At 38.2% G+C, this 27,668-nt stretch overlaps 3 protein-coding genes and 1 pseudogene across 3 annotated transcripts; all 4 read right to left on the bottom strand.

The window, feature by feature from the left end:
- Window positions 1–1,154: 1,154 nt before the first annotated feature.
- On the bottom strand, window positions 1,155–5,034 carry LOC113913571 (olfactory receptor 5L1-like). Its single transcript, XM_027577870.2, has 2 exons — window positions 4,991–5,034; window positions 1,155–2,097 (listed from the first exon to the last, which is right to left on the bottom strand). Exons 1-2 carry the CDS (start codon window positions 5,032–5,034, stop codon window positions 1,155–1,157), a joined length of 987 nt encoding a protein of 328 aa, XP_027433671.2.
- A 1,533-nt stretch (window positions 5,035–6,567) lies between these two features.
- LOC113914623 (olfactory receptor 5D18-like) lies at window positions 6,568–7,500 on the bottom strand. The gene is given in 3 exon segments (XM_027580024.2): window positions 6,568–6,848; window positions 6,851–6,912; window positions 6,914–7,500. Coding segments are annotated over 3 exon segments (930 nt in total).
- Window positions 7,501–13,154: 5,654 nt separating this feature from the next.
- On the bottom strand, window positions 13,155–15,923 carry LOC113913572 (olfactory receptor 5D14-like). The gene is made up of 2 exons (XM_035723134.1): window positions 15,892–15,923; window positions 13,155–13,851 (listed from the first exon to the last, which is right to left on the bottom strand). The coding sequence occupies exons 1-2, from the start codon at window positions 15,921–15,923 to the stop codon at window positions 13,155–13,157; spliced, it is 729 nt and encodes a 242-aa protein (XP_035579027.1).
- A 4,527-nt stretch (window positions 15,924–20,450) lies between these two features.
- On the bottom strand, window positions 20,451–21,379 carry LOC118356115 (annotated as a pseudogene).
- Window positions 21,380–27,668: the final 6,289 nt, after the last annotated feature.

The raw sequence follows: 27,668 nt of genomic DNA, 5'->3' as shown, positions 1-27,668 counted from the left end.
TCTTTCCCTGACTAACTTATTCTGCTTAACTTGGTACACTCTATCTCCATGCACACCATTGCAAATGGCAAGATTTCATTCTTTTTGATGGCCAAGTGATATTCCATATATATATATCTCACATCTTTTTTATAGATTCACCAGTTGATGGACAACTGGGCTCCTCCCATAATTTAGCTTGAAATTGAAATATTTATGTTTTCTACAAGTAGGTTAGAATTCCACTTATATGTGACAGCATTTTATCTACAATGGAGAATTAGAATGGAGATACAAAGTAAAACAAAGTAACAAAAATTGTGACGAGTGACCTAAGTCAGAAATACAGGTACTGGTAGTAGTGGTTATTCAGTGATGGCAAGTTTATGTGTGTGTGGAGAATTTATATATATATCCACTCTCATATAGTGTGTATTTGGGTGTGTATATATGAGACAGACTGTAGAAATGAAATAGAAGTACAATATAAGAGAGGGAGGAGGAGAAAGGAGAGAGAAGGAGGGATACATATAACTAATTGTGTACCACAGGTCATTCTAGGTTCTTTGCACATAACATGTAATTTACTTTTCTTAACATTCATGGGAAGGAATTGGTATATCTCCGTACTTTCAGATGAGACCATATCTGAAGTTCCAAGGTCACTGGACCCTGCAACAACAAAAATAATAAAGAAAACCAGAAATAGGCAGTAAATCTTTAAAAAAGAGAGAAACAAACATAAAATAGGCACATCCCATGTGGAAATCTCACCTGTATAAACTGTTGGGCAAAGATGTGTTCTTCATTGTAAAATAGGAAGGATTCAACTTTGGAAAGGATCAAAGACACTGAAAGAAAGTGTGATCCTAAGAGCTCTTCATTAAGCTCTTGAAGGTTATACAGCAAACTATATGTGTCTGAAGAATCCCTTATTTATGTCCATTTAAGACATTAGACAGTGAAGAAAAGCAAGAAGTAGGCTTCAAGTTTGAAATGTGCTCAGTCCTACACTTGAGGCAAATTGAGGAGGCGCAGAGGCAAGTGAATCAAAAAGAATAACTGAGAACCACCTACGTCCTGCCTCTTCCCTCCACTCGAACACCACAGCCCACCCATTCACCCCTCCACCAGCCTCCACTTTGCGACCCTGAATCCTGATAAGAAAATATTTTCTAGGAAAATATTTGGGAGCTCACCACTTTTCTGAGAGCTTCTATTACATCCTTGTTCCTCAGGCTATAGATGAAGGGGTTCAGCATGGGGATCACTATGGTGTAGAACACCGTGGCCACGTTGTCAGTCTCCACACTGTTGCCAGAACTGGGCCGGCAATAAATGAAAAGAATTGTTCCATGGAAGACAAGGATGGCTGTGAGGTGGGAGGCACAGGTGGAAAAGGCTTTGTGCCTTCCCTCTGCAGAGTGCATCCTCAGGATGATGATGAGAATCAGCATGTAGGAAGTGACGATGATCACAATGGTGGTCATCTCACTGAAGGTGGCCAGGATGTATAGCAACAGTTCGTTAATAGAGACATCGGAGCAAGCAAGCAATAAGAGAGGGGGTAGATCACAAAAGAAGTGGTTAATCACATTTGATCTATAGGATGGGATCTCAAGAGCTAAACACAAGTGGATCAGAGAACACACCATCCCACAGAGGTAGCAGCAAGACACCAGCTCCATACAGAGATGCCAGGACATGGTGAGCGTGTACAATAGTGGGTTGCAGATGGCCACGAAGTGGTCATAGGCCATCACAGCTAGAAGGAAGACTTCAGTTACCACACATGTGCAAAACAAGTAGAATTGCACCATGCGTCCCAGGAAAGAGATGGCTTTGTCCCTGTTTAAGATATTGGACAGCATCTTTGGCACGATGATCGTGGAGTAGCAAAAATCCACAAAGGACAAGTGGCTGAGGAAAAAGTACATGGGAGTGTGAAGTTGAGAGCTGACCTGAATCAATGCCATCATGCCTAGAAATCCCAAAGCAGTGATGCCGTAGATGAGAAAGAACACCAGGAAGAAGAAGACCGTCAGCTCAGGGGCATCTGCTAATCCGAGAAGAAGGAATTCTGTCACAGAGGTGCAGTTCTCCTCCCCCAGGGTCCCACTTTACTGAGCATGGAGAAGAATATTAATAGTTACTCTCCATTATATGATTCCAAATTCATTTTTTGACTGTCTCCTAAAAAAAAGACAGGATAACAAATAAGAAAGTTAATGTTTTCAGTGAAGAAATAGGACATTGCTTTCCTGAAGTTTAGAAAATTTGCAGGCATCGTGACAAAGATGCATAAGATAGCAGTTTAATTCACAGATCACACAAAAACAATCACATCCATAACAGCTTATATGATCCCTTAAAGGAGTCCTACACAATTCAGAGCTTGAAACTGAGTCATTGGAAAGACATCAAACATTATTTAATTAGCCATATTGTTTTATGAAACTGAAACCCCTCTTTCTTGACAAAATGTTTAATGAGTACTGAAAATATTGAGATCTTGGGAAATAATTTTTTAAAATACACAGCATTCTTCTCTGTTTTCCACTGAAATGATGAAAAGTCTATGTATTGAAGATTGTTAATCCACAAGTGTTCATTCTTTATCAGTATGTTTTAGATGGAGAAGTAGCTTTTATGCTCCATTCTAGCTTCTTTTCTATAAAATTAACATAGTGATTTTGTTAATTAAGCTATCCCATGCCAGCCATTGTTCAGGGAATTGGCACTTGGATTCAAACTTCCTCTAACTATGACTCTGAAGCCTTATAAAGACCTAGATGACAAATACATTCACTGCTTTAAATCCATTTGAAGAAGTAATCAGAGATGTACATATGAAAATATCAAATGTTTGCTGCCGCACTGTAGCATTATTTATGATAGTAAAAGTCAGAAATCAAGTGTCACACAAGAGGGAAATGGTCAAAGCTATGGTACATATATATTATGGAAAACAATGCAGCTATTAAGGGGATATTTTTGAAGAACATTTAATGACCTGACGAATAACTATGGTACAACGGTAAGTTAAAAAATAGTAAGCCATGGGGCGCCTGGGTGGCAGTGGGGGACGTGTCTGCCTTTGGCTCAGGTCACGATCCCAGGGTCCTGGGATCGAGTCCCGCATCGGGCTCCCTGCTCAGCGGGGAGCCTGCTTCTCCCTCTCCCACTCCCCCTGCTTGAGCTCTCTCTCTGACAAATAATAAATAAATCCTTAAAAAAATAGCAAGCTAGATTGGACAGAGAGAATATTATATATGTATACATAAGTTGCTTTGCATGTTTAACCCTCACAAAATCCATGAAAAGTAAATATTTTATTCTAATCATTTGAAAAAAAAATGTAGAAACTTGCCTTAATTTATAACGTGTAGACACGTTGATTTTTCCTGGAAGAAAGAGTCTCCACTAAAATTCAATGCAGTCAGGTATTTCCCCTTTTTTCAAATGATTTCAAGAGGTAAAGCGTATGTGCCTTAAGAAGTCCCAGTTGAAATCTTGAAGAAAAGTGAATAATAAAGATCATTTGTTAAGGATCTGAACAACTGAAATAGGCTTGTTTTTAAGAGTTCTACTATGTAAGTCACAACTTGAAACATTTCTAGTTAAGGACAGTATCTCAGAGTTCCAATAACTGATGTCACAAGGAGTTGAATAATTTGCAAGTTAATGCAGGGGTGATATAAGCATTGCTAGCCTATATATAATATTCAAGATTACTTTTAAATTTCAACGTTTTATCCTGGTTTTTAAGACTTAAGAGGTGGTCTGTAATGGATTCAAATGTTTCATTTGTAATATAATGAAATGTTTACAGAAAGATAACGTTTTCATTAAAACATTTTTAGAAATGTGAAAAAGAAGAAATCCCAGTTTGAAAACAAATAATTATTCTGATAATATGATTTGCTCTCGTCGATGGCTAGTAAAAGTGAGCTGTCTCTTTCTGAGTTCAATGTAGTACATAATCTTGAAAACCTTGCCTGTTTTCTGGTCTAAAGGTGAAAAATCAGGATTTTGTTTATTTATAGAGAAGTGGTTCTTAACCAGGAGAGATTTTTTTTTTTTTTATGTTCAGTTAGCCAGCATATAGTACAACATTAGTTTTTGATGTAGTGTCAAACGGCTCATTAGTTGATTATAACATCCAATGTTCATCACAACAGGAGAGATTTTGATCCCTCCGGGACTTTGGTCTCTGTCTGAAGACATTTTTGTCTGTGACAATAAGAAGGAATGCTAGTGACATCTAGTGGTCAGAGATCAGGGATGCTGCTGAACATTCAAAGATGCACAAGGCAGCCCCAGCCCACCCTGCCCCGACACACATACCAATTACACATGCAAACACAAAAATAGTATGTGGCCCAAAAGGTCAATAGTACTAAGGCTGAGAAGCCTGCTATGGAAAGACATTTCTAAGTGTGGTACCCAAGACCAAAATAATTCCTCTCCTTTCTGCTTCAGAGGTGATCCCCATGTCTGTGTCCCTCCACAAACAGTCCTGAGGGCCCCTTCCTGCAGCTCTCAGCATCAGAGTGACTGTTGGGCGTTTCCATGTGGTCTTTTCCAGGTTCCATGGATGAGTCAGTGTGAGTGAGGTGGAAGAAGATTGGGGGGAGACCAAGTACTCTTTCCAACTTGCTTACACCCTTTTCCCTCGTACACCTCTTACCAAGGTATTTGGTCCTGCAAATTAGACTGTTTCCATCCCCCATTGAGATTGTTTCTCAATACACAAAGAAAAAACGTTTTCATAAAGAAGTGACCCAAACATGGCATTTCTTAAAATACTCTCTAATTAAGAGTTAAAACACTGATTTTTATAAATATGTTTAATACTACTACCCTCCTCTACTGTTCTTCCTTCTTGTATACGTGGCTATAATAACTTACCTTATGAGAAGAAAAAAAAAGAGAGAGAGAGAAATCTTCCAGCTCTCAGAAAATATCATTTATGTCCATTCCCAAGAAAAGACTGTAGAGCCCAACTTACCTGTGGGTAAATATCGCTTCCTCTGTTTCTGAAGATGTGATCATGGAAAGGCTTTATGTTTTTGCGTGTATGTATCTCTGGGATTCATGTTCCTTAAGTCTCCCAAAATAATTACTGATCTCTGTGGGATATAAATGAGATATCAAGAAAACCATACTATCCTGAGACTCAAACAACTAATGACCTCTATGAAGTATAAACAAGGAGAAAAGCTATCCCAGCTTGGTACATATTATTATTATCCAGCAAGGTTCCTTTCAGAGTTCATGATAAATTGCAGAGCAATGTGGGGCGCCTGGGTGGCTCAGTCGTTAAGCATCTGCCTTCGGTTCAGGTCATGATCCCAGGGTCCTGGGATCGAGCCCCGCATCGGGCTCCCTGCTCGGCGGGAAGCCTGCTTCTCCCTCTCCCACTCCCCCTGCTTGTGTTCCCTTTCTCGCTGTGTCTCTCTCCGTCAAATAAATAAGTAAAATCTTTAAAAAAATCAGTGTGATCAGTACAGTTATGCACCTTTACGCTAAGATGACTGAGGCACAGAATGTTGTAACTTGCCCAAAGTCACAACCAAAATCACGGATAAAATGAGGCCGTATGCTGCTTTTAGATCTGTGCCACCCATAGGACTGCGTGAGGAAGAACAGAGCTTCTGACGGTGCCAGGACAGCATCTCCCTGCTGGACACCGGAAGCCATTAAGCAGGATTGGCTCTAGGATTTCTCCCAGGTCTGCTGTAGAATGCCTCTTAAACCAATAGGGTGCAAACCACTGCCTGTAGTTTGTGTCCTTGCATATAATCACACATTTCAAGAACTCCATGGATGTAATTAGTTATAGATAATCAGTTTTCAAATTTTCATTAACTTACATGCATCTTCCTAAGATTGATTCATCTGATAATTCCCTGAGTTTGAGGCATGTTTCTGGGTGTCTTTTCTACCTACCCCTCGTATCCTATTGTCTCCTAAAACTCTGCCCATCCTGTTATCCAAAGCCAAGTTAAAACAATACCTAGTTTTTGAAGGTATTTTTAAGTACACCACTCTAAAACCCCAAAATGGACTTGAATTTTTCTTTCTTTTAAACACAATGGCCTCTTTCTTCACTGCCCTACTGTCAACACAGGATTTTGCATTCCTTGAAGATGGAGACTGTGTCTCATTTTAACTGCTACTTGTACTTTTATGAGATAAATTCATGTATTTATTGATTGCCTAGTCTATTCCAGGTGGATTATAAGAAAAGGGAACAAAATTAATGTTTATTGAGATTATACAAAGTATTCCAAATGATATCTATATTATCTTTTAGTCTTCACAATCAGATTAAGAGCTAGTTTATGTTACCACAATTTTGTAGATTAAAAACCAAAGATAGGAGAGATTGCTGATTTTTTTTCTAGTAAGCAAGAGACAAGTGTAGTCTCTTTGAATCAAAATCCACATCCTTCCCATTGTACATTAAGTCTTCATTAATTTTAAAGGTATCTTTACAATCAACCTTTATGGGCACACTTTATTTACATTTCAGGGATAAATGCTACTAACATTTCAGGGATAAATGCTACTAAACTAATATGCTCAAAAAGAAAAGACTTTAGTGTCCATTAACTTGCCAAGTGTACCCTTGACATCCTTATTTCTCAGACTGTAGGTCAGGGGATTCAACATGGGGATCACCACCGTGTACAACACAGACGCTACTTTGACAGTTTGCCTGGAGTTTTTGGAGTTAGGCACACAGTAGAGAAGAAGGATGATCCCATGGAAAATGGTGATGGCAGTCAGGTGGGAGGCACAGGCAGAGAAGGCTTTGTGGTGGCCACTGGCTGAACGCACCTTGAGGATGGTGACAATGATATGTAAGACAAGAGAATGATGAGCAGTGTGCTGACCTCATTAAGGTGGCAGAAATGAAAAGCAGCAACTGACTGATGTATCAGAGCAAGGCAGGGAGAGCAATGCAGAGAACTCACAGAAAAAGTGATTGATTGTGTTGAAACCCTGAAAAGATAATTCGATAGCAGAGCATGTGAGTATCAAAGAACATGCTATTCCCCATGTATATGATCCGACCACCAGCATGGCACAGAGTTTCTGGGACATGGCAACTGTGTAGAGCAGAGGGTTGCAAATGGCCACAAAGCGGTCATAGGCCATCACAACTAATAAAAAGGATTCAGTTAACACAAAGGTATAAAAGAAAAAGAATTGTATTACACATCCTGGAAATGAAGTGGTTCTGTCTTCTATAACCAGGTTTTCTAGGGCCTTGGGAGTAATGATGGAAGAGTAGCAAAAATCTACAAATGAGAGGTGGCTGAGGAAGAAGTACATGGGGGTGTGCAGTTTGATGTTAATCTTGATTATAACTATCATCCCAATATTCCCTACAACAGTGACACTATAGATGGCCAGAAAAATCAAGAAGAGGGGGACTTGCAGTTCTGGATAATCTGAGAAGCCCAAGAGAATGAATGCAGCCCCACTTTTATTTCTCTCTGACAGTAACATGATGGTTTTTGCTTATCAGAATCTGAATCGTTCCTGAAAACAAAAATATTAGAGTGAGGATATGAGAAGTTTGCTTAGCTACCCCTTAGCAAGACTGGAAGAGGAAGCAAAATATCTTTTCATAATTTCTCTATGCTATGTGTTTATTATGAAGATATGCAAATGTCTAAGATTTTGAAACATGAAAATCATTTTTAAAATTTTCTTTAAGTAAAAAAGCAATACGATTATGGACTTAAAAACATAAGTTCTTAACTGTAATGTTTACTATTTACAAATAAGAATATAAGATAAAGGGATTTATGGTTATTTTAAATCAAATCTTCCTATAACATTTTCAATTCTCCTTGAACATTATAAGTTCATACAAAGATATGGCTAGCATAATATGATGACTGATAATGTCAGTCCTCTAATCAGTACAGAAATAAGAAATTTCCAAACAAATTAATTTTTACATCATAGGTTCATACTGTGACATTAAGAATAAACACCCTCTTTGACCTCGGCCACAGAAACTTCTTGCAAGACACATGTCCTAAAGGCAAGGGAAACAAAAGAAAAAATGAACTATTGGGATTTAATCAAGATAAGAGGCTTCTGCACAGCAAAGAAAACAGCCAACAAAACTAAAAGGCAACCCACACCAGGGGAGAAGATATTTGCAAATGACATTTCAGATAAAGGGCTAGTATCCAAAGAACTTCTCAAACTCAACACCCAAAAAACAAATAATCCATTCAAGAAATGGGCAGAAGACATGAACAGACACTTCTCCAAAGAAGACATACAAATGGCTAACAGACACATGAAAAAGTGCTCCATATCACTTGCCATCAGGGAAATACAAATCAAAACCACAATGATATATCATGTTACACCAGTTAGAATGGCTAAAATTAACAAGACAAGGAACAACAAATGTTGGAGAGGATGTTGGAGAAAGGGGAACATTCTTACACTGTTGGTGGGAATGCAAGCTGGTACAGCCACTCTGGAAAACAGTATGGAGTTTCCTCAAGACGTTAAAAATAGATCCATGCTACAACCCAGCAATTGCACTACTAGGTATTTACCCCAAAGATATAGACATAGTGAAAAGAAAGGGCACGTGCACCCCAACGTTCATAGCAATGTCCACATTAGTCAAACTGTGTTAAGGAGCTGAGATGTCCTTCAAGAGATGAATAACTGGGTAACTGGGTGATGGGCATTAAGGAGGGCAAGTGATCTGATGAGCACTGGGTGTTAAGCAGCTAATGAATCATTGAACACTACATCAAAAACTAATGATGTACCATCTGTTGGTTAATTGAACTTAAATAAAAAAATAAGAATAAACACCCCTAACACTTTATATTTGTGCCTTTATTATTAATTTCATAAAGCACTTTAATCTTTTTCTTTCTGACTCAGTTAATCTGATATCAAATTAACTCTTAGGTTTTTTTTCAGAGTAATCCTCTCAACTAGGGAGCTCCTGTCAATCCTCCCACATTGCTTGATGAATAATACAATTAGAATAGATGATAAAGATAATCATGTCTACTTCCTTATTCTAGAGGTGACAAAACAGAAGCTGAAGAAACCTTGACTTTCCCAATGACATGCAAATAAGGACCAATCTACACATCTGTGACTAGAGCCCTGATTGGAATCCCAGCCATGTGTCCATTCTTCCACATCGGGCTCTGACCCATGTTCTAGGTCTAGATACTAAGATATTTCCTTTAGTAATGATCATACCATATCTGGACCTATGGGAGAGAGTCTGCTGACAGTATACAGACCACAGAGCTACACTAGAAAGCAGCATCAAGATGAAATGAGAACGGGATTTAGGGAAATGTTCTCTCCCAGAAATAACCAAGTGTAGTAAAGACAGACTTAGAAACTTTCCTTGCCTAGGACTCTCTCTCTCTCTCTCTCGTCACCTCTCCTCTCCCTTCAAGACGTGGAGGATATTCATTCTGTCCCAATATTATCTGTAAGGAGAAAAATTAAAAAACTTGAGGTAGTAATGCACTATAAAGACATTTTAGGAGAAAATAGTAATACAAAAGAATAATCATATTTCTCCGGTTGGTGCCCAACACCTCTGAAATTTTACCATAGCAGGAAACTCTTTTTTTTTTTTTGTAAGATTTTATTTATTTATTTGAGAGGCAGGGGGAGGGGAGGAGCAGTGGGAGAGGGGGGAAGCAGACTCAGTGCTAAGTGTGGAGTCCAACGAAGGGCTGGATCCCAGGACCCTGAGATCATGACCTGAGCTGAAATTAAGAGTCAGATGATTAATTGACTGAGCCTCCCAGGCGCCCCATCGCAGGAAACTCTTAATCATCTCTCTGGTAAGGTTATCTCTGGTCCCACAACCCAAGAAATAGTTTTAGATGGCCCATCAATAAAGATGTCAGATCATATTCGAGACTGAGAACTCAATGACCCTCTCTGTCCCCACACCCACACATCTGAGTACTAAAGACAACCTCAAAAGACAATCCATCGTGAAGCCAGACTTTCTAATTATTTTTTGCTTAATACGATATTTAACTTATCTAAAGCATTTAAGAATTTATTTTAAACTAATATTACATTTAATGTGATGGTCCTTGCATCCCAAATGCTATTATTAAATTGTTGGTAAAATTTTTCTGTATCAGGGGCGCCTGGGTGGCTCAGTCGGTTAAGCAGCTGCCTTCGGCTCAGGTCATGATCCCAGGGTCCTGGGATCGAGCCCCACATCAGGCTCCCTGCTCAGCGGAGAGCATGCTTCTTCCTCTCCCTCTCCCTGCTGTTCTGCCTACTTGTGCTCTCTCTCTCTCTCTCTGTGTCAAATAAATAAATAAAATCTTTTAAAAATTTTTTCTATCTCATTGAATCCAAGAAATATGACAGCTGTAATAGTCTTACCTATGTTTCCCCCATTTTGTAGTTATTTTTGCTTAGACACACGTGTTTCCTGTTTTATAATCTTAATCAAAGCTGGTCCCTTTAAATTTTTTTCACAAGAGAGTCTGTTCCAACTCTGTTAGTTTCATTTTATTTAAAATTTCTCTCTACCACCTTGCCTATTTATTCAACATTTTATAGAAACAAGACAATGCACATCCCCAACATTTTCTGACTTCTGTTCTCCCACTCCAGGTACCCTTTGTTCATCTGAGCCAGGTCCTCTAATACAAAACTGTGTGAATAAATGCACTTTATCTTCCTTGCATATTCAGGTATGTTACTTTTGCAGTGACTAAATATTTCTCAAGAACTGTCTAGATCTAAAGGGTAAATTCCCCCCTCCCGTGTTGTTTTATAGATACCCTACACTGAAGTTAATATCAATCTGTCTCTAGAATCTAAAAACAAACCTGCTGATGGCAAAGGTAGGCCCTCTCCTGGTTGGGACTGATGGATATATTATATCTATAGCATAACTTTTGGGACATGAACTCTAGGGACAATGTCTTGCCCCATTCTCTTGAGGTCATGAAATAAACAATTAAAATTAATCACCTTTCTCTGATGTAATTCTTGAAAACCTGGAGCAGCATTGGGAGCATTTTATATAAAAATTTATATTTTATTTATTTTTTTATATTTTAAAGATTATTTATTTATTTATTTGAGAGAGAAAGAGAAAGGGAAAACACAGAGGGAGAGGGAGAGGGAGAAGCAGACTTCCCAATAAGCAGAGAGCCCGACATGGGGCTCAATCCCAGGACCCTGAGATCATGACCTGAGCCGAAGGCAGACACTTAACTGACTAAGCCACCCAGGTGCCCCCAAAATTTATATTTTAAAATCACCTCCTCAACTCCTGATTACTCCCATACCTTCCTACAATTATCAATATTATGGAATTATAAAAATCATCCTTATCAAATACTGAGTGACTACCATATGCTGGGCATCACCCTCTTCCTCCCTTACCATCCACTCTGACCCTGTTGGAGAAGTGTGAAGATCCAACTTTTAGGTCACTATGATTCATTGAGAGCTAAAGCAGAGATACTTACAAAGTTAAATACCAAGTTGAGAAAACGATCTAGTCCCTTTGAAATCTTGTCCTCTTCTATTACTCTTTCCCACCTCTGCTTCCTCCAGCTAGACTGACCTCCTTGCTTTTGTCCCTTGCTTTTTGTCTTTCAAAAAAAAAAAATATTACCCACTCATTCTCCATGGTCTTTTCTACTCATGTTTCCTGTACGCTGAAATGCTTTCCTTTAAGTTTTTGTTCAAACGTACCTTTTCAGTGAAACCTTCCATGGACTTACTGTTTTCCTGCAGGAGAAAAAAATCTTGAAATTTTCAAGATCACGTACAGCATGATAAAATTTATATATACATATATATATATGTGTATTTCCCTGATGATGAGTGATGTGAAGCATTTTCTCATGTGTCTGTTAACCATCTGTGTACCTTCTTTGGAAAAATGTCTATTCATGTCTTCTGGCCATTTCTTAACTAGATTAGTTGTTTTATGGATATTGAGTTTGATAAGTTCTTTATAGATATTGGATACTAACCCTTTTTCAGATATGTCATTTGCAAATATCATCTCCCATTCCATAGGCTGCCTTTTAGTTTTATTGATTGTGTCCTTCAGTGTGCAGAAGATTTACTTTGATGAAGTCTCAATAGTTCACTTTTGCTTTTGCTTTTGTTTCCCTTGTCTCCAGCCATGTGTCTAGTAAGAAGTTGCTGTGGCCAAGGTCACAGAGGTTGCTGCCTGTGTTCTTCTCTAGGATTTTGATGGATTCTTGGCTCACATTTAGGTCTTTCATCCATTTTTTTTCTTTATCCCAGGCCTGATAAATATGAGCTAGACTAGATAATGCTTGCAGAGATTTCCAGACTTGATAATACTGGGAATGCAGCCTTCTGAGTAATCCTACTCAAGCATAATGTAAGAATATTGAAATGACTCCAGAGATTGTCGCAGAAAATCTAGGACAAAACTAACTTCTGTGACCTCTCAGACTGATAGCCTTGATATTATCATGAAAGGAACACTAGATTTATAGTCAACAGAGTTGAGACCCTTTGATCAGAGATCAATCATTTCAGTCACTTCCAGACTAGTTTCTTGAAACTCTGTGTCATTATCTACACAACAGGTGTAATTGTCCTTGCCCTGTGTCCTTCTCAACATAAGCTGTTTGAAGTATAAGACCATCCATTCATAGAATATATAGAGCCCAAGGAATGGTGTCAGAAAAGAATCATCACCCTCTCCTCTTATCACACAGCATGTCCATCTGCATCTCCCAACAAAGACAATGCTTTAGTGACTACAACACACATAACTTTAAAAGCAAGTAACTTGTCTTCGTACGCAGTAATGAATCAGAAAGATCTTTTCTATGGTGAGTTAACATTATCCTTCAGTAACTGCATTCCCCACACTGAACCATCTCTTGGGCTTTGTAATATTTTATGTGTTTGTTTTTAGACAATTTGAAGAAATAGAAGCTTTATGGATCAAAATCCTATGGAATTCGTCCCAGAATTAACTTGCATCTTCCGGGGATTTGAGCTTACCAATTCACAATCTATTAACATCAAAGTCATATATAAAAACCTCATGCACACATATGTTAAAGGTTTTACAAGACTCTGTTCCCATTGTTCTCTGGGATTAAAAACATCTGTTGAGATTAGTTCAGTGGAATGGGACTTTTGTTATCTATCAATTTCCGGAGGGCATCCTTCACATCTTTATTCCTCAGGCTGTAGATCAGAGGGTTCAACATAGCATTGATGACTGTGTAAAATACAGAGGCCACTTGGACAGTTTGCCTGGAGTTCTTGGAGTTGGGCACACAGTGGAGGGAAAGGATGGTCCTGTGGAAGATGGTGATGGTGGTCAGGTGGGAGGCACAGATGGACAAGGCTTTTCGACATCCACTGGCAGAACAGATCTTTAGTACAGTCACGAAAATAAAAATGTATGAAGTGAGGATGATCAGCGGTGTGCTCACCTCATTGAAATTGGCAAAGCCAAAAAGCAACAGGTGGGGAATGAGTTTGTCTGAGTTCGAGACAACAATGAGAGCAGTATATTCACAGAAAAAAAAATGGTTGATTATGTTATGTCCAGAAAAGTTTAGCTGGAGAGCATAGCAAAAGAGTACCAAGGGACCAAACATGCCCCAGAGATATGAGCCAGACAGCAGCAGGGCACAGAGCCTCTGCGACATGACCACTGTATAAAGCAGAGGGTTGCAGATGGCCACAAAGTGATCATAGGCCATCACCGTCAGCAGGAAGGATTCTGTCACCACAGTGGTACAGGACAGGAAGTACTGCAACATGCAGCTGAAGTAGAAGATGCTTTTATATGCTATGACCAGCCTGGGTCAAGCAGCTCTCACTCTTGAGAGCTTTCCTGTATCTTCATGTAATAAACTTCTATCGCTTTACTCTCTCTCTCTCTCTGTCACACACGCACAGAAAAAAGAAGAAAGAAGAAGAAAGAAAGAAAGAAAGAAAGAAAGAAAGAAAGAAAGAAAGAAAGAAAGAAAGAAAGAAAGAAAGAAAGAAGAAAGAAAGAAAGAAAGAAAGAAAGAAAGAAAGAAAGAAAGAAAGAAAGAAAGAAAGAAAGAAAGAAAAAGAAAGAAAGGAAAGAAAGAAAGAAAGAAAGAAAGAAAGAAAGAAAGAAAGAAAGAAAGAAAGAAAGAAAGAAAGAAAGAAAGAAAGGAAGGAAGGAAGGAAGGAAGAAGGAAGGAAGGAAGGGAAGGAAGGAAGAAAGAAAGAAAGAAAGAAAGAAAGAAAGAAAGAAAGAAGAAAGAAAGAGAAAGAAAGAAGGAAAGAAAGAAGAAAGAAAAGAAAGAAAGAAAGAACAGAAAGAAAGAAAAGAAGAAAGAAAGAAAGAAAGAAAGAAAGAAAGAAAGAAAGAAAGAAAGAAAAAGAAAGAAGAAAAAAGAAAAGAAAGAAAGAAAGAAAGAAAGAAAGAAAGAAAGAAAGAAAGAAAGAAAGAAAGAAAGAAAGAAAGAAAGAAAGAAAGAAAGAAAGAAAGAAAAGAAAGAAATTGCCAGGGGTGCCTGGGTGGCTCTGTCGGCTAAACTTAACGCCTTCGACTCAGGTCATGATCCTGGAGCCCTGGGATCTAGTCCCGCGTCAGGCTCCCTGCTCGGCGGGAAGTCTGCTTCTCCCTCTGCCCATCCCACTGCTCCTTCTCTCTCTCTCTCTCATCTCTCTCTCCCTCAAGTAAATAAATAAATAAAATCTTAGAAATAATTATACCATATTGCGGTGTGTATATCCACACATTAGCTAGTAATGTAACATGTACATAACCGATAGTAAATGTTTGCACATAAATGCATAAATGAGTGAAAGAGTATGAAAAAACGTGCAATGCTTGTCCCAAAACATACATACTATACTTTGCCTGTATACACAAATCAATTAAAATCTTTAAGAAGATATGTTTCTATTCTAAGTTCAAAGCAAAATGTTAGAGAAATCTAGGAAAACAGCACAGCAATCCCATTTTAACACCTTTTGTTTATTAAAGGCTATTTCTCTCACTGAATAGATTAGCTCCTGAGGGGTTCAGAAGGACAATGCATCCTTTTGACTTCTGTGGAGTGTACCCTTTATTAGGGTTTAGACCCAAAGGGTTAGCTTCTCTTATAGCCCAGACACTGTATAGATAAGTCTATGGTCCCAAGATTTATCAGGTAAGATTCCTCTCAGAATTAACTCATTTATGAAAGTTTATACGCCAATTTCAGGTGCATTTAAAGAGGATGTGAATAAATATCCATTTCCAGCTGGTAAGTTAATTCTATTCTTTGTAAAGTGGTTGGAAAATGACTTAAAGCCAAATATTTCCATGAATGTTAACCTTTCTTTAATATTGTTGGGTTCACAATTGGATAGCATTTACAGTGACTTAACATGAAAAGTAAAATAAAAGAAGATCCTAGTTACCATATCAGGGAAATAATAACCCCACAGTTTCATAGAAAACCTGAATGAACTTACCTACTACAAAGAAACAGGCCACCACCCCCCTGCCACCATTTCTCAGTAAGCTGAGTATGACTGGGCCACCCAGGCTGTTATATCTAAGTCTGTAGCCCTAGAGACTCAGACTCTGGAGATCATGAGCAACTCATTCCTCACAAGCATCAAAATAGGTAATTAAGGCAAATGCCGGGTGTCGTGCATGATTTTTAAAGACTAAAATTTCCTCGAAATTACATGAAAAAACTGCAGCTTCAAATTGACCACCAGGCTTTGCTGGCAGGTAATTAAAATGTCCTCTGGATGAATAAAACTAAGGTTAGGTAATATTTCCCTAATCCTGCCTCATCTACGCCAAAATTCAGTAGGCTCCTTGATTTTGCAGGGCACATATACTAATTTTAGGCAAGTTACTCTAACCCATCTACAGAGTTACCCAAAAGTCTGTCCATTTTGAGTGGGTCCCAGAACAAGAGAAAACTCTAGTAAGTCCAGTCTTCCATGACAGTTGCTGTGCTATTTGGGCCATATCACCCAGCATATGTAATTGTCCATCAACATGTATTTGCAAATAACAAATTATATAGAATTTTGGATAAGCTTCTATAGTGAATTATAAATCAGGCCTTTGGGATTTTAAAGCAAAGCATTGACTTCCTTTGTAGGTAACTATTCACCTTTTGAGAAACAGCTTCTGGTTTTTTCAAGGACCCTAATAGAGACGGAATGATTTGACATTAGGCCACTAAGTTACTAGGCAACCTACACTCCGCATCACGGACTGGATGTTGTCTATCTCACAATCCATAACATCGGGGATGCACAACAGTTAACAGCACTCACAAGCAATTTACTACGGTCCATACTCTTGTATTACTTTCTCCTTCAAAGCCCGGACTAGTAACCTCATGAGTTATTCCCTATGACAACCTGAATATGGAAGAAAATGCTGGGCCTTATTTTCAGATGATTCTGAGCAATATGCTAGCACCACACACACACAGTTGTAACTCTACAATCCTGCCCGTTTTACACTTGGTTGTGGGCCATCTTTGTTGTCAATACTTTAGAGGGATGGAGTAATCACCTCTAGAATGTGTTATGTGCTCTAAGTCTGAAACCAGGATACATCAGTATTTCTCCAATAATTTGTGGGACCCAGAATTTATGGGTCCAGGGTGGAAATGGAAGCGGCTCTTCTACCTATTATCCTTAATGATCCACATGCTAAATCTCTGCTTCAAGTAAGAAACCATGAGCTGCAGTAGTTTAGAGGAGTAATGTTTCCACTAGGGAACACAGGGATGGATCTATGAAGCTGGAATTGCGACTTGTTTCACCAAAAAAAAAAAAAAAAAAATGCAGTGAGAGTGATATTAAGTAGATTCTGGGATAGAGACACAGAGATGCCTTACAGCTGCTGCTTCCAGGCTTTACACACGGTACTGAGATCACCATATAAGGAAGCCAGTGTAACCTACTGCAGATGAAACACTGTGAGAGAAACTGGGGCACTCCAGCCACGTCAGCACCAAGTCACCTAACACGAGTGACTTCATTTGAAGTTTTAAGCCCCAGCAGAGCTCCTAAATGATTGCAGCCACATGATGAACCAGTCAGACTGGCAGAAGAATCCTGCAGTCAGGGGCGCCTTGATTTCGGCTCGGGTCATGATGCCCAGGGTCGTGAGATCAAGCCCCACATCAGGCTTCATGCTGGGGCATGGAGCCTGCTTAAGATTTTCTCTCTCCTTCTACCCCTCCCCCACCCCCTACACACACTCTCTCTTTAAAATAAATAAATCTTTTAAAAAAATTAAAATATAAATATTATATATAAAGAATATGTATTATGTATATAAAATATATATATATATGCATACACACACACACATATATAGAGAGAGAGAGAGACAGAGAGAATGGCATGTGGTTTAGGAGGCAAGAGAGAACAGCAGAATCCTTCATCTTTTGTGCACTATACAGACCCCTACACAATTTCTACCTTTTCTACCCTTTCTCTCATCTCACAGCTTGTTCTCAACATCAGCCAGGCTTTTTCTTTTAAAATTTTAGTTGGACCAAATCACTCTTGTAAACCCCTGTGGTGTTTCTCCATTTCACTCAAAATAAAAGCCAAAGTTCTTAAAATGTACTACAAAGCCCTGCTCGATCATATTTCCTGCCTTTCTGACTTCCTGCCCTACTGTTCCTCACCTGGCTCACTCTTTCAGAAACTGTCTGCAAAGATTTGAATGATTCAAAGGATTTTAGGGGAGTATATTAGGACCACAAGGATGATGAAAACTTTAGTTCTCTAATTTAAAAGTGTCATATATTTACAGACTTGTGCTTGTTATAAATTTTGTGCAATTATTAAAATTTCATAATTAAAATCATTTTTATTTTAAACATAATCAAAATCATTTTAATAATTATTTAAATCGTTGCCAATGGAAGAAAGGAGAAATGAGGAGTTCATTCTATAGGCTCTCTAGGGACTCCATATACAGACATGAGTCTACACCAGCTGAACTTTATTTAAAGTAAAAGCTGTTGGGTTAAAGTCTTGCTACCCAGAGTCTGGGTCCAATGGCTGGGATCACCAGCATCACTTGGATGTCTATTAGAAATGCAGAATCTTGGGCCCCCTACACACCCACTGCACAAAAATCTGCACTTTACAGCACCCCCAGATAATTTGTATGAATAATAAACTTTGAAAATCACTGGTTTTGATACCTTTGGTTTAATGGAAATTCTGGTGATTTGGCAAGATATTCCACTAAACTAAAAATAAGTAAATGAATATACTCACATATTTTTTTCTGCCTTTCTCTTCATGGTTGCTGATCACCTATTTTCCTCTTTTATCCACAAACTACCTAAGTCCAAAGAGAATTCATCCTTTCTCCATTTCCAAGCAAATGTAACACAACATATGTAATAAATCAATACATTCTTAAGGGTAGTGATTGATAATGGTTACTTTGTCATAAAGGTCTTGGAAGAGGGAGTGTATATATTTTGTATCCTTTAAAAACACAACACTGCACACACATGGAGAAAGAGAATCATACAGTCCTCCCTGGTGGAATTAAAACAGAAAGTTGTTTCATTTCCCGGAGTGAACAAACCTTGAGTTGCATTATCTGGAAAGTGTGCAATATCGTATATTAGTAATTGGTCAGAATAATATGGTAAAGTTATGTGGAATCCCTACTTTATAACTGAGGAAAATTAAAAGTAGGATACCTATTTATTTTATAATTGTTTATTTTCACATGTAAGACAAAAGTTGGTGTCACTTAAAGCATAAGATGAAGTTAAAAAGTCATATTTAAGATAAACACACTTGCTCTTGGAGGTGCGATTATCATTTAATTTCTAAGGTGATGTAGAGCAACAATGTTGCACATCTGCGCAGTGTATATCCTGGGAATCTTGTGTGATACAAACCATGATTAGCAAGAAATAAACACAGAGAATATTTTGATTTTTTTAAGTCAATCACTGGGTTAAGGCTAACAAATAAATAATCAATTTTATTTTGTTTTTTTAAACGATTTTATTTATTTACTTGAGAGAGAGAGTGAGGAAGAGAAAGAGAGAGAGAGCAGGAGCCAAGCCAGGGAGGGGCAGAGGGAGAGGGAGAAGGAGACCCCCTGCTGAGCAGGGAGCCTGACAGGGGGCTGGATCCCAGGACCCTGGGATCATGACCTGAGCTGAAGGCAGATGCTTGCTTAACCAACTGAACCACTCATGCGCCCCTGAATAATCAATTTTAGAGAACATTTCAATCAAAACAGTTGCAACCTTGCCGTATTTGTCTGGCAGATGAAGCTATGCAGGAGGTAAAATGTGTAATTAACTAAAGATTAACCTTTAAAAGCAAAACAGGAATTAACAAACTATGCTTGAAATGTATTACAATACACACTGTGTTAGTAACTAGCATTTACAAAATCAGTTTTGACACATCAGGCTGTGAGACATGTGAGATAAATAACTGAATTTTGTTTTGTTTTGTTTTTGGTCCCCTTGATAATCCTTTTGTAAATTTGTGTAAAATAATTTTTATTTGGTATTCAAAGTCATCATGTTTCACATCACTTCCTGTACTAAATAAAAGTACAAGAGGCTCATGGAAGAAAGAGCAAAGAAATTGGCCAGGTCTTAGAAAGAGCACCTCCAGGGTCATTGCTAATTCTTCCATATTTTCATTCCTAGTTATTTACCAATTTTCCGAATTCCTCCATAACCCTAAAATTCTCATTGCTTTCATAGAACTGATGAATGTTTTTAAAATGATTTGTCATGCCAATATGCAAGTCAAGAGACTTGGATTTTATGATCTGATATTTACTGTTAAATAAGTTTCTTAAAATTGCTGCAGTAAGTTACCACAAATGTGGTAGCTTAAACCAGTGGAAATGCATTCCCTCATAGGTCTTGAGACCAGAAGCCTGAAATCAAGGTGTTGGCAGAGTCATGCTCCCTCTGATGTTCTAGGGGAGAATCCTTCTTTGCATCCACCTAGAGCCCCCTGGTTGGTAGCAACGAAACACCAATCTTCACATAGCCTTCTCTGTGTGTCCTTTTTTCTGTCTCTTATACGGACACACATGTTGGATTTAGGATCCCACCTAATCCAGTGTGATCTGATCTCAATCCTTATCTTAATGACATCTGCAAGGATCCTATTTTCAAATAAGGTCACATTCTGAGCTTCCGGGTGGACATGGGTATTTCGGGGGACACTATTCAACTTGCAACACTATGTTACTTCACATATGATTCATAGCTCTTTTACTAAACTTTGGAGTGAATAGAAATCAAAGGATCAAAGAACTGGTTTATTACAACAATAGATTTTAAAATCCAGTGAGTTGATGAAATGATTTGAATCCATCATCTCTACTAGAAGCATCAAACAATTCTCAATATAATAAATCAAATCGTTTTTGTAACTACAAATCTTCAACAAAATTGTATTAAGTGATTTATTAACTTCCTGACACTCTCCTTCACATCTTTGTTTCGGAGACTATAGATCAGAGGGTTCAGCATGGGAATTACCACTGTATAAAATAAAGAACCTACTTTGACTATGAGCCACGAGTTTTGGGAGTTGGGTACACAATAAAGGAACAGGATAGTCCCATGGAAGATGGTGATGGCAGTCAGGTGGGAGGCACAAGTGGAGAAGGCTGCAGAAGACATTTTTAAGACCGTGACAAAAATGAAAATATAAGTAGTGAGGATGATGACCAGGCTCCTCACCTCATTGAATATGGTGATGACAAAACAAAACACTTGGCGGATTTAGGGGTCAGAGCAGGAGACAGAGACAATGGCAGAGTGCTCACAGACAAAGTTATTTATGATGTTAGAGCCACAGAACGATAATGTCAGAAGAAAATAGGTGAGTGCAGGGAGGAGACTATACCCCATATGTAGGGCCCTGCCACCAACGATGCACACAGCTTTTGGGACATGACAACCGTGTAGAGCAGAGGGTTACAAACGGCCACAAATCGGCCGTAGGCCATCACTGCCAACATGAATGTTTCTGTCACCGCACATATACAAGCCAAGAAGAACTGCATGATGCAGCCTATGAAAGAGATGATTCTGTCTTCCACCACCAAGTTCTCCAACAGTTTGTGTGTAACTGTGGTGGAATAACAGAAATCGACAAAGGACAGGTGGCTGAGGGAAAAGTACATGGGCGTGTGGAGTTGGGGACTGACGCTGATGATCATGATCATGCCCAGGTTGCCCACCACAGTGACTGTGTAGATGGTCAGGAATACCAGGAACAGGGGAATCTGGAGGTATGCATATTCTGAGAAGCCCAACAGGGTGAATGTGGCTCCAATACTCTGATTTCCTTCTGCTAACAACATGATCACAGTTGGAGAAGAATCTGAAATAAAATAAAAATAATAATGATGATAATAATGATAGCACATTTCTATGACATTTACCATGTGGCAGGCATTGTGCTAAAACTTTAAAATATATCGATTCAGATCTTCAAATAACACTGTGAATTATAAAATAAGTAGCCTTATATTTTACTTAAGGATGGGGAGGCATGTATAAGTTAAGGAACTTGTTTGAGTTTACACAGCTTATTAGTGATGAGCTGGGTATGGAAATTGATCCTGAGTGACAGAACACAATTAAGTTTAGGGGACAGATAGAAAACAACTGTACAGTGTTGTAGAAAACATGTGTCAGTTTCCTCATTCTGAAGATCTGTGCTTTTTCAGAGCACTAATATAACAATGAAGATAAATTTAGCACTCAGATTTATAATGGAAGGATCAGAAGTAAAACATTAGAGGCAATGATACCTCTCAAGTTAGGATGTTCAAACTGAAACTCATAGGAAAACAGCCTTTAGAAGTCACCCCGGGAATTTTGAAATTTTCACACACACACACACACACACACACACACACACACACACACACACACACACACACACAATATGTGAATGTTGACAGAACATAGCCCTGGCTGCATATCCTCAAGCTTTCCACTGATTCCATCCAAATGCTACAATTAATCCCCTCAGTGTTCCAAAAACAATGTAACAACTTGGTAAAATAAATAAAGTTGCCTTTGTGTCATGCTGTTCCCTCACTCCTGTGTTTCCTTTCCTACTTAAGTATTTTCTCACTTACTGTCACGGATGCTTTCAGCATACTCACCTAGATTCTGTAATTATATCTTTTAACTTTCTATTAGCTTTTTATCTGGTAACTTTACTAAGCATACATAATATTAAATACTCATAGAATATCTGAATTGGAGAATGACTTAAAATGTGTTTTGCTCAAGCCTCTCGAACTAGAGACTATGGCAATAAACACCTATGGTTACATAATCACCCTGAAAATTTCTAGTGGGGACATGGGGTTTCCATTAAAGCTACATATGTGATTATCTTGTTGTGAGTCATACAATCTTATTTGTACCTGTTATTTTGAGAAAGCAAAGCATCTTGTATTCACAAGGAGTTTATAACCACATAAATATCTTAATCATTTAACAATAATTAAAAAAATAAATTAACCAGTAACAGGCACATATTTGAAATGTTTAGATAAAAAAAAGGCTATTAGCATGCATCTCATAAACAAAGACACCATTTTAGGTTTTTCTGACCAGATCAAGGTAAAAAGAAACTATTATTTCCTTCGTAGCTAACTTCTATTTGTTGGTACTCATGAAAAAGAATTTTCTACCTACAGAAAAGGAATGGGTGGGAAAGTGACAAAGAGCTAATGAAAGAAGCATGTGCTTGAAACCTAGATTTAAATTCAATTTCAGGCTTTGTCATTTATTATGTGACCTTTGGTGAATGACTCAAATTTTCTGAGCCTCAGGTTTGTTGGTAATAATGACAGGTTGATACATATTGCACTGGCGTCCAAGTATTAAATTAGGAAATGATGTTCATGTACTTAGCACAGAGTCTAAAAATTGTAGACTCCAGGAGATGTGGGTTTATGCACTCTCACCCTTTTAAAAAAATTCTTAGTGCTATGACTAATTAATGTTATTTTAAACCCTTATATTATTAAAAAAAATATAAGTAATAGCCATGTGGGTACCATTTGGGGCACTACAGGGTAGCCCACTTTCTTTCTCAAATCTCCTCTGACTCTGTTCATCTTATTTGCCAATTACCGTCCTTCAAAAATTCTCTCTGTTTCCCCCTTTGCCTTCTCATTATTATCTGATTCTTTCCGTCTTCCCTATCGAATCTCAGGTTGGCATGTGTGCAGTCTTAGCAAACTGCAATCATTACTCAGGTGGACTACAGTAGCCGAGGTACAGCCAGCTTCCCTGTAGCACTGTTAGCTTGCACTGGGAGAACAACAAATTCTTCTTGCCTTGATTACTGTGGCTATTAGGACAGTCGTTAGCTCTGAAAACTTGGAGTTCTTTCCATTCGCTAATTTATCAAATCTAAATGTCTCTGCTCATTTTACCTGAAAGCCTGAGCCTAGCCATTCCCCAGCATCCAACCTTCTATAACGCCAATATTCCTGGCTGATAATCAACAACACATGCTCATTTATTGTGGCTTATTTGATTTTTCTTTTCTTTGACCCGAAATAACTTCTTTTTCTCTGGTGTGCTGATGCCACACTTGCAATATATGAAGCATTAAATGAAAACTACTATCACAAAGAAATTTTCCCTTTTCACTCCAGCAATATTTTCTACATTCTTGGTATACCTGCAGACATGACTCTCAGAAAATCAAAATTTCATGATCTATTGTGTTCACCATTACTTTATACGTGCTATTCTGATCTCCTATAAGATTTTGGGATGTTGAGGACAATCTCAGATTTTATAATATTCCTCTTAAATTTTCAGTGTGACTGTATTATGCTAGGCACATGGTGGATATCCTCAAGGTAAAAATCAGGCTGATACCCTAGGGAAGGGGGAAGAAGTCAAAGTTCAACATGTGAGCTTGCAGAAAGATGGTCTCCAGAGATATCATGGCATTTAGACTAACGAAGAGTGTTCCCTGTCTCAAAGGTTGTAGGACTTCAATGACCCCCTTATTAATGAAAGATTACACAAAAGAGATCAGCCAACCTGACACCAACTCACCTGAACATCCTGTTCCTATTATTAACAGTATCCAAGGAAATTTCCACTCAGAATTCAAACATTAAAAATATTAAGAAGTTGGTAAATATTGCAGGAGTAGACAATAATTTTAATTAATGTGACAGGAATATATTTCTTTCTTAGAACCTAGAAAAACTCAGACAAAGGTGAGAAGGAGGGAGGGAAGATGGGAGAGAGGGAGAAAGAGAATCTGACTCATAGGAACAAAGTGTAGGGTTTATGTAAGCCTCCATGACCTCAGGGACTTAGACCCTAGAGAATTTGTATTGAACAATTTCTTTTTTACATCAGAAAACTCAGCAATTAGATTGAATGCTAGCTTGTGTGGCATTTTACAAGAATGTAATTTCTTCTTTTTTTTTTTTGTTTGCTTGTACTCATTCTATTGGGTATTTGCATTTACTTTACAATTCTTCCACCAACACTCATGGGCTGATTCCTATAACAGGAATATTTAACTTTCTTTTTTTTATTTTATTATGTTATGTTAATCACCATACATTACATCATTAATTTTTGATGTAGTGTTCCATGATTCATTGTTTGTGCATAACACCCAGTGCTCCATGCAGAACGTGCCCTCTTTAACACCCATCACCAGGCTAACCCATCCCTCCACCCCCCTCCCTTCTAGAACCCTCAGTTTGTTTCTCAGAGTCCATCGGCTCTCATGTTTCGTCTCCCCCTCTGATTCTCCCCCTTCATTCTTCCCTTCCTGCTGTCTTCTTCTTCTTTTTTTTTTTAACGTATAATGTATTATTTGTTTCATAGGTACAGATCTGTGATTCAACAGTCTTACACAATTCACAGCGCTCACCATAGCACATACCCTCCCCAATGTCTATCACCCAGCCACCCCATCCCTCCCACCCCCCACCACTGCAGCAACCCTCAGTTTGTTTCCTGAGATTAAGAATTCTTCATGTCAGTGAGATCATATGATACATGTCTTTCTCTGATTGACTTATTTCTCTCAGCATAATACCCTCCAGTTCCATCCATGTTGTTGCAAATGGCAAGATTTCATTCCTTTTGATGGCTGCATAATTTTCCATTGTATAATATTCCACTCCTTCTTTATCCATTCATCTGTCAATGGACATCTTGGCTCTTTCCACAGTTTCGCTATTGTGGACATTGCTGCTATAAACATCGGGGTGCACGTACCCCTTCAGATCACTCAATTGGTATCTTTGGGATAAATACCCAGTAGTGCAATTGCTGGGTCGTAGGGTAGCTCTATTTTCAACTTTTTGAGGAACCTCCATACTGTTTTCCAGAGGGGTTGCACCAGCTTGCATTCCCACCAACAGTGTAGGAGGGTTCCCCTTTCTCCGCATCCCTGCCAACATCTGTTGTTTCCTGACTTGTTAATTTTGGCCATTATGACTGGTGTGGGGTGGTATCTCATTGAGGTTTTGATTTGGATTTCCCTGATGCCGAGCGATGTTGAGCACTTTTTCATGTGTCTGTTGGCCATTTGGATGACTTCTTTGGAAAAATGTCTGTTCATGTCTTCTGCCCATTTCTTGATTGGATTATTTGTTCTTTGGGTGTTGAGTTTGGTAAGTTCTTTATAGATTTATCCCTGGGCTGCAAGGTTGTTTCAACATCCGGAATTCAATCAATGTGATACAATACATTAATGAAAGAAAGAACAAGAGCCATATGATCCTCTCAATAGATGCAGAAAAAGCATTTGACAAAGTACAGCATCCTTTCTTGATCAAAACTCTTCAGAGTATAGGGATAGAGGGTACATACCTCATATCATAAAAGCCATCTATGAAAAACCTACAGCGAATATCATTCTCAATGGGGAAAAGCTGAGAGCTTTTCCCCTAAGGTGAGGAATGCAGCAGGGATGTCCACTCTCACCACTGCTATTCAACATAGTATTAGAAGTCCTAGCCACAGTAATCAGACAACAAAAAGAAATCAAAGGCATCCAAATCGGCAAAGAGGAAGTCAAACTCTCACTCTTTGCAGATGATATGATAGTGTACGTGGAAAACCCAAAAGACTCCACCCCAAAACTGCTAGAACTCATACAGGAATTCAGTAAAGTGGCTTTTATATAAAGATATAAAATCAATGCACAGAAATCAGTGGCATTCCTATACACCAATAACAAGACAGAAGAAAGAGAAATTAAGGAGTCGATCCCATTTATAATTACACCCCAAACCATAAGATACTGAGGAATAAATCTAACTAAAGAGACAATCTGTACTCAGAAAACTATAAAATACTCATGAAAAAATTTGAGGAAGACACAAAGAAATGGAAAAACGTTCCATGCTCATGGATTGGAAGAACAAATATTGTGAAGATGTCAATGCTACCTACACCAATCTACACATTTAATGCAATACCTATCAAAATACCGACAACTTTTTTCAAAGAAATGGAACAAATCATCCTAAAATTCGTATGGAAGCAGAAAAGACCCCGAATAGCCAGAGGAAGGTTGAAAAAGAAAAACAAAGCTGGTGGCATCACAATTCTGGACTTCAAGCTATTACAAAGCTGTCATCATCAAGACTGTATGGTACTGGCACAAAAACAGACACCTAGATCAATGGAACAGAATAGACAGCCCAGAAATGGACCCTCAACTCTGTGGTCAACTAATCTTTGGCAAAACAGGAAAGAATGTCCAATGGAAAAGACAGTCTCTTCAACAAATGGTATTGGGAAAAGTGGACAGCCACATGCAGAAGAATGAAACTGGACCATTTCCTTACACCACACACAAAAATAGACTCCAAATGGTTGAAAGACCTCAATGTGAGAAGGAGTCCATCAAAATCCTCAAGGAGAACACAGGCAGCAACCTCTTCGACCTCAGCCGCAGCAACTTCTTCCTAGAAACATCGCCAAAGGCAAGGGAAGCAAGGGCAAAAATGAATTATTGGCACTTCATCAAGATAAAAAGTTTTTGCACAGCAGAAGAAACAGTCAACAAAACCAAAAGACAGCCGACAGAATGGGAGAAGATATTTGTAAATGACATATCAGATAAAGGGCTAGTATCCAAAATCTATAAAGAATGTAATTTCTTCTAAATCACTGGAAACAATGTTTCATCAAACCTACCTCATGAATTTCCTTTAAAATGTAATTATAGAAAATATACAAATTGACTTAGAAAATATGGTTATTATAGTAAAAACGAGAAGGAAAAATCATCTAATATACAACCACTCAGAGATAACTGCTGTTGACATTTGCTGTGTGATTTTTCTCTTTTTCTCTGCAAAATGTGTTGTCTTGAGATATATAAACAACATAATTTGGATTCTAGCTCTCTCATTTAATATGAAATAATCATTTCTTTGTGGAAACATTGATTTACTTAACTGAAACTAATTTGTTTTTTTTTTTCAAATATGGGCAATCTATTCTTCCAAGGTTATATTAATACAATTGAATATTATAATCCTTTTGTGTCCATACATTCTTAAAGATGACAAATGTATTTTGGAAGTATGTTTCTCTCTAAAAGCAGTGTCAACCAACCCATTGGTT

This window comes from Zalophus californianus, chromosome 11, assembly GCF_009762305.2.
Source record: "Zalophus californianus isolate mZalCal1 chromosome 11, mZalCal1.pri.v2, whole genome shotgun sequence".
Classification (NCBI taxonomy): domain Eukaryota; kingdom Metazoa; phylum Chordata; class Mammalia; order Carnivora; family Otariidae; genus Zalophus; species Zalophus californianus.
Note: the sequence above shows the minus strand (reverse complement) of the source record. Positions and strands in the feature narration are given on the sequence as shown.

What these genes read in the sequence shown, in the direction of transcription:
- LOC113913572 (XM_035723134.1), bottom strand. Translation starts at nt 15,923, where the DNA reads ATGGACAGACTTTTGGGTAACTCTGTAGATGG. An exon ending in TTGGGTAACTCTGTAGATGG is followed by an intron (nt 13,852 to 15,891) that starts GTTAGAGTAACT and finishes TGCTTGACCCAG; the next exon opens with GCTGGTCATAGCATATAAAA.
- LOC113913571 (XM_027577870.2), bottom strand. Translation starts at nt 5,034, where the DNA reads ATGATCACATCTTCAGAAACAGAGGAAGCGATATTTACCCACAG. An exon ending in GAAGCGATATTTACCCACAG is followed by an intron (nt 2,098 to 4,990) that starts GTAAGTTGGGCT and finishes TGCTCAGTAAAG; the next exon opens with TGGGACCCTGGGGGAGGAGA.